The sequence below is a fragment of the Tupaia chinensis genome, unplaced genomic scaffold, assembly GCF_000334495.1.
Source record: "Tupaia chinensis unplaced genomic scaffold, TupChi_1.0 Scaffold000348_1, whole genome shotgun sequence".
NCBI classification, from domain to species: domain Eukaryota; kingdom Metazoa; phylum Chordata; class Mammalia; order Scandentia; family Tupaiidae; genus Tupaia; species Tupaia belangeri.
The window spans coordinates 690935-698537 of record NW_006159842.1 but is presented as its reverse complement, the minus strand read 5'-3'; the positions used below and the strand labels follow the sequence as shown (position 1 = coordinate 698537).

At 48.0% G+C, this 7603-nt stretch overlaps 1 protein-coding gene across 1 annotated transcript in view; it reads right to left on the bottom strand.

The window, feature by feature from the left end:
- The window catches only part of FOXR1 (forkhead box R1), an 11520-nt gene extending 9087 nt beyond the window's left edge, over nt 1-2433 (bottom strand). Inside the window, exon 1 of the mRNA XM_027773361.1 lies at nt 2254-2433. Coding sequence (XP_027629162.1) covers nt 2254-2314 — 61 coding nt within the window. The 5' untranslated portion in view covers nt 2315-2433. The remainder of the gene's footprint in view (nt 1-2253) is intronic.
- Nucleotides 2434-7603: the final 5170 nt, after the last annotated feature.

The following is a 7603-nucleotide window of genomic DNA, read 5'->3' as shown; positions in this document are numbered from 1 at the left end:
AAAAAAAAAAAAAAAAAAAAAACAACCCACATCCAATCCATCAGCAAATCTAGCAGTTCTTCCTCCTCACTACCTCCTCTGCTCTTCCCTGGTCCAGTCTACCATCGCTATCTGTCTGGATTACCACTGCAGCTCCTAACTAGACTTCTCCAGGCTCTGTGTGTACGGTCTACCCTCAAAGCAGCAGCCAGAGTGATCTTTTCGATGTAAATCATCCGGACCAGCTACAGAATGGGCAGGGCCCAGTACGCAGTGAAAGTATGGGGCTCCTCCTTGAGAAATCACTTCAAATCTCAAGACAGTGACAGCTTAGACCAAACAGGCACCAATGCAACCGTAGGGGGGGGGGTCGCACCTGATGAAGCAGCCCTGGGGCTGGGACACACCTCTGCTCAAGGCCTTTCAGCCAGGCCATCTCTTGCACAAAGTCAACCCCAAAGTCCTTAAAATCCTGATAGAGGAATTCCTGCTCCATCCACTCCCCTCCAAGCTCTCTTCACCTAGACCCAGCCTCCCTGGCCTCCTTCCTTACACTCCACCACACTCCTTCCTTAGGGCTTTAGCACCGACTCATCCTTCTACCTGGAAAACTTTCCCACTAAACATGCTCTTGGCTCACTCCCTCATCTTTGCCCAGACATTATGTTCTACCGATATTTCAAACTGGAGCTGCTGCCACCTCCCCGCCCCACTCCCAAGCCCTCTTATCCTGTCCTTTTTTCCCTTCGCGGGTCATCACATTAAAATTGCTCTATAATCTACTTTTTGTTAAATGTACTATGTGCATTATCTGTCAGTCCGGGCTAGAAGGTAAGCTCTGTGAACACTGTCGGGAACAGCGCCTGGCCCATGGGAGGTGCTCAATAAATATGTCTTGAATCGAAAAACAATGATGATGGGCCAGCAGGTGGTGTGGTGGTTAAGGGCTCTGGACTCCCATATGGCCAACCACAGTTCGAGTCCTGGACCTGGTGGCTTGCTTTCTCACTCCCATCTCCCTCTCTGGTCAAAATAAAATAAAATAATTCTAAAAAAACAAAGTATAAACATTCACCAGGCTTCATTATGGTGGCAAATAGTTGGAGACACCCTAGGTGTGAGGGTATTAAAATGTAGAAGGTGCAGGCCAGCAGGTGGCGTGGTGGTTAAGGCACTGGGATCCCACACGGCTGACAACAGTTCGAGTCCCAGACCTAGCGGCTTGCTTTCTCACTTTCCCTTTTTTCTCCCTCTGGTCAAATTTAAAAATAAATAAATAAAACCAAACAATTCTTTAAAAAAATATAGAATGGGGACCAGCAGGTGGCGGGGTGGTTAAGGAGCTAGACACTCCCACATGGCCAACCATGATTTGAATCCCGGACCTGATAGCTTGCTTTCTTTCTCACTGTCCCTTTTTTCTCCCTCTGGTCAAATTTAAAAATAAATAAATAAAACCAAACAATTCTTTAAAAAAATATAGAATGGGGACCAGCAGGTGGCGGGGTGGTTAAGGAGCTAGACACTCCCACATGGCCAACCATGATTTGAATCCCGGACCTGATAGCTTGCTTTCTTGCTTTTTCTCTCTCTCTCTCTCTCTCTCTCTCTCTCTGGTCAAATGAAAATAAATGAATGAATAAATGAAATTAATAAATAATTCCAAACAAAAGATAAAGAAGGTGACATACATAGATGAGAGACTGTTACACAACTTCCAGGCGAACAAACCAGACCAACCTTACACACACAGCTCTCAAAGCCCTCAGTCAGATGGTGAAAGGGTACTGGGAATGGGACGATGATTACTGTCAACTCTCCTGGCTTGAGGTCCAAACAGGAAAAAAAAATGCGTTTTATAAAGACCATGATGGCCAACCATCCACACAGCAAGTACTGCCAGCTATCAGGCCTCGTACTAAGAAGTGGGGATGTGGCCATGAACTAAACTGACCATTTTTTAAAAATTTCAGAGACAAGAAAACAAGCAAGCTACATTGGGGACCAGCAGATGCCATAATGGTTCTGTCGCTGGACTCCCACGTCGTAGATTACAGTTCGAATCCAGGACTGGGTCACGCCAGGTGCGTGTGCGCATGCCCAAGATCCCTAGAGGCGGACGGAGGAGTTGTGGCGATTTCTTGCTTTCTGTCTCTGTCTCTCCCAAGAGTGCATGCACCCCACAGCAAAAAAAATCTCTCTATTAAAAAGGTGGGGAGGGGTGAGGGCTGGGGACCCCGCCCGCCCATCCCCCCCGCGCCCCCGCGCACTCACGTTTCTGCTCCGCCAAGGGCAGGTGCTCAGTGATGAAGGTCAGAAAGCACTCGTTGCCCATGTCCCAGTCCAGCAAGCCGGGCACCTGGCCATGCAGGCTGTACCAGAAGGCCCGGCTTTGCAGTCTGAGGTCCACTTTCAGGGAGAGGAGAGACGGACCAGCGACGGCGCCGAGGGCAGGGCGAGGACGGGACTAAGGATTAGGGCTGGGAGGCGCCTCGTCAAATCGGCAGCGCTGATTGAGTCAGGTGGGAGGCCGCGCAGGTGCGGGCAGTCCCGTTTGACGCCTTTGAGCTCCTCCGGAAAACCCTCCCAGAAGTCTTTGGTCCACACCGTACCCTGGCGTTTCGGAGTTCAGGGACCCTGGAGGTCCAGAAGGGAAGCCTCCCGGACCATCTCCCCTCTCTCTGTTTGCGTAAAGCCCTTGTTTTCTTTAGAAGGCATGATGGCCCCGTGAAAGCCGTCATAGCTATCTGTGCGAAGTTCTGATGGGTTTTATGACTTAGCCAAGATCACAGCTGTAGAGGGGAAGATAGGATTGGACTGGGGCTGGCAGATGGCATGGTGGTTAAGAGCCCTGGATTCCCACATAGCTAACCGTGGTTCGGGTCCTGGACTTGGTGGCTTGCTTTTCTCTCTCTCTCTGTTCCTCTCTGGTCAAATTAAAATAAGTCAGTAAATAAATAAAATTAAATTAAATAATTCTTAAAAAAGAGAAGATTGGATTAAAAGTGATTTTATTTTTTAGATTTTGCCTTTAATAATTTGAAATATGACAAAGCTCAAGAATGCTAAAAAACATTCTTGTCTGCCTTTCACCCAGATTCACTAATTACAATGAACATTTATCTGTTTTCATTTTTCTCTTCGTATGTATTATATGATTTTTGTGAAATATTTGAGAGTAACTTGCAAACATCGTAACCATTTACCCATCAGTACGTCACTGCGTGTTTTCTTTCTTTCTTTTTTTTTTTTAGAGGTTTTTGCTCTGTAGGGCGTGTGCACTCACCAGACAGAGAGACAGAAAGCGAGAAATACCCCCCCAGGGGACATGACCACGCCACAATCCCTTCTCCTCCATTCTTCTCTCAGGATCTTGGGCACGCACACACACACACCCGGCGTGAGTTTTAAGCCACCAGGTCCAGGACACGAACTCCGGTCGACCACATGGGAGTCCAGCGACATAGCCATTATGCCAACTGCTGGTCCCCCTCACTGCGTGTTTTCTAAAAACAAGGATATTGGTTTATATAACCAGAAAATCAGAAAATTAAACTTTCTTCTTTCTTTCTTTTTTTGGCTTCACCTCCTTCTCCTCATGGAAAGAAAATTGAATATTGATTTAATACCACGGGGACCAACACATGGCATAGTGGTTACATCACTAGATTCCCAATGGCCAACTGTGATTCAAGTCCTGGACCCAGTGGCTTCAAAAACACGCTGGGAGGGGACCAGCAGATGACATAATGGCTACGTTGCTGGACTCCTATGTAGTCGACCATGGTTCGAGTCCTGGACCTGGTGGCTTAAACTCATGCCGGGTGTGTGTGTGCGTCCCCAAGATCCCAGGAGAAGTGTGGAGGAGAAGGGATTACAGTGTGGCCATACCCCCGAGGGGTGATTTATCACTTTGCCCTCTCTGTGTGACTGTGTCTTTCTCTCTATCAAGTGCACACACCCTAAGGCAAAAACCTCTAAAAAAAATCCTATGTTTACTATCCAGATCTTATTCGGATTTACTCAATTGTCCTAATAATGTCATTTGTACACTTTTTTTCCTGGTCTAGGATCGCTTTCAGGATTATGTAGAACATTTAATATCCGTGTATCTAGTCTCCCTTTATTTATTTTGTTAGCTTTTTAGTGTTTGCTGTAGGGCATATACGATAGCCACGGTTCAAGTCCCAGGGATGGTGGCCATGCTGCAATCTCTTCTCCTTTACTCCCTCTTGGATTTGGGGGATACAGTCACATGTACCTGTCATGTCTTTCAGGCCACTGTGTCCGGGACTCTAACTGCACATTCAGCCATGTGAGATCCAGCTGCCTTACCCACCACGCCACTTGGCCTGCCTCTCTGGTCTCCTTTAATTGGTGGCAGTTTGTCTGAGTTCCCAATTTTTGACAGCATTGACTTTTTTCTTCTTTTTTTTTGAGAGATTTTTTGCTATAGGGCATGTGCACTCGCCAGAGAGACAGAAAGTGAGAAACCACCTTCCAACCCCCGGGTGGGATGGCCATGCCAAGATCCCTTCTCTTCCATTTTCTTCTCAGGATTTTGGGCATGCGCACACACGTGCCTGGCGTGAGTTTTAAGCTGCTGGGTCTGGGACTCGAACCGTGGCTGACCGTGTGGAAGTCCAGCGCCTTAACTACTGCACCACCTGCTGGTCCTGCATTGGCATTTCTGAAGGACACAGGCTGTTTATTTTGTAGAATGGCTTTTCGTTTGGGTCTGGCTGCTGTCATGGCGTAACTAGTTAGGTAATGCATTTTGGCAAGAATGCCTCGGGAGCTGTTTCTCCGCTAGTCCTTCACATCAGGGGGCATGTGATGTTGGACTGGCCCATGGCTTAGTGGGTAAGAGAGTTGGACCCCACATGGTTGACCACAGTTTGAATCTCAGCTCTGGTGGCTTGAAAAACATGGTGGGAGGGACCAGCAGATGGCATAATGGTTACATTGCTGGACTCCCATGTAGTTGACCACGGTTCAAGTCCCAGACTTGACAGCTTGAAACTCATGCCAGGCACACATTCGTGTGCGTTCAGGCCCAAGATCCCGAGCGGAGAATAGAGGAGAAGGGATTGCGGCGTGACCATCCCCACTGGGCGGTGATTTCTCGCTTTCTGTTTCTGTCTCTTGTCTCTCTGGTGAGCTCATGTGCCATATAGCAAAAATCTCTCCAAAAAAGAAAGAAAGAAAGGAAGAAAGAAAGAAAGAAAGAAGAAAGAAAAACATGGTGGGCACATGTGTGTAAACACCCCATATTCCAGAAGGGTGAAGAAATGGAGGAGGAAGAGTTGCGGCATGACCATGCCCCATTAGGGAGTGCTTACCCTCTTTCTCTGCCTTTCCCTGTCAAGCACACATGCCCTCTGGCAAAATAAAGGAAAAAAAGAATAAGAGGAAAATAAATACAGGTGAAGGGCCAGCAGGTGGCATGGTTGTTAAAGGCGCTGGACTCCCACATGGCTGATCACAGTTCAAGTCCCAGACCTGACAGCTTGCCTTCTCACTTTCTCTCTCCCTTTCTGTCTGTGTGTGTGTGTCCCTCTCTAGTCAAATTAAAATAAATAAATAAATAAAGTTAAATAAAATAATTTTTAAAATACAGGTGAATAAAAGAGGCTCCCGACGTCAGCTTGCCTCATTGCTGTCACCTCTACTGCTCACTCGTGTGGGGAGTGGTGTCCACCAGGTTACCATTTTATTCACACAGACACCCACAGCAGAGTCTTGCCACACGTGATTCATCCCCCCTCCAGTGAGCCAGCATCTCTGGCACACGTGTGCCTGCCTGGCCATGTCAGGCCGCGGGGATCTGAACGCCGTGGGCCCCGTGGCTCCAGTATTGCAGAGTGGGGGCCAGTTCCGGCACCACGTTTGCCGGGCCTGAGTCTTACTTCACAGAGTGGGTTATGATTCATTCCTGTAGTTATTTTGTGTGCGTGTGTGCTTTTTAAGAATTATTTGTTTTATTTTATTTCTTCTTATTTTTTGATTTTGCCAGAAAGAGAGTGTGAAAGGGAAAGTGAGAAAGCAAGCCACCCAGGTCTGGGACTCAAACTGCAGTCAGCCATGTGGGAATCTAGCACCCTTAACTGCCATGCCACTTGTTGGACCTCATTATTTTGTTTTAATCCTCAAAATTCCCAGACTTGGGAGCCAACAGGTGGTAGGCTGCCCCCCCCCCTCCTGTTTTTTTTTTTCTTTTTTTTTTGAAAGGTTTTTGCTATAGGGCGCATGCGCTCGTCAGACAGACAGAGAGAGACAGAGAGACAGAAAGCGAGAAATCACCCCCCAGGGGGGAATGGCCATGCCACAATCCCTTTTCCTCCATTCTCCTCTCGGGATCTTGGGCACACACGCACATGTGCCCGGCGTGAGTTTAAGCCACTGGGTCCAGGACTCGAACCGCGGTCGACTACGTGGGAGTCCAGCGACATAGCCATTATGCTAACTGCTGGTCCCCGCCTCTCCTTTTTTTTTGAGGAGTTTTTTAAGAACCAGCAAATGGCATAATGGTTACATTGCTGAACTCCCTCATGGCCAACTGCAATTTGAGTCCTGGACTTGTAGGCTTGAATCACACACTGGGCACATGTGTGTGCATGCCCAAAATCCTGAGAGAAGAATGGGGGGAAAGGGACTGTGGCGTAGCCATCCCCCTAGGGGGTGATTTCTCACTTTTGGTCTGTCTGTCTATTTCTGTCTCTCTGGTGAGTGCACGTGCCCTATAGCAAAAATCTCTTTAAAAAAGAAAGAAAGAAGAAAGAAAGAAAGAAAGAAAGAAAGAAAGAAAGAAAGAAAGAAAGAAAGAAAGAAAGAAAGAAAGCAAGCAGGGAGGGAGGGAGGGAGGGAGGGAGGGAGGAAGGAAGGAAGGAAGGAAGGAAGGAAGGAAGGAAGGAAGGAAAGAAAGAAAGAAAGAAAGAGGAGAGGGACCAGCAGATGTCATAATGGCTTCGTCACTGGACTCCCATATAGTCGATCGCGGTTCAAGTCCCAGACCCAGTGGCTTAAACTCACGCCAAGGGCATGTGTGTGCGTGACCAAAATCCGGAGAGGAGAGTGGAGGAGAAGGGATTGCAATGCGGCCATACCCCACAGGGTGATTTCTCGCTCTCTGTCTCTCTGTTTCTGTCTTTCTGGCAAGCACACACTCCCTATAGCAAAAACTACTCCAAAAATCAAAAAAGAAAAAAAGAGGTTTTTGCTTTAGGATGCATGCACTTGCCAGAGAGAAACAGAGATAGAGACAGTAAGAGGAAAAGTGAGACATTACCCCCTTTCCAGAGGGGTGGTCATGCCGTAATCCCTTCTCCTCCATTGTTCTCTCAGGATCTTGGGCATGCACGTGTGCCTGGCATGAGTTTGAAGCCACAGGGTCCAGGACTCGAACCTCGGTAGACCACATGGGACTCGAACCTCTGTAACCGTAAACATAACTCTTATGCTATCCGCTGGCCTCCCACAGCTCCCTTTTTAAGAGTTCGCCAGGAGGGACCAGCAGTTAGCGTAATGGCTATGTCGCTGGACTCGCATGTGGTCGATTGCGGTTTGAGTCCCAGACCCGGTGGCTTAAACTCATGCCGGGCACGTGTGTGTGTGTGTGTGTGTG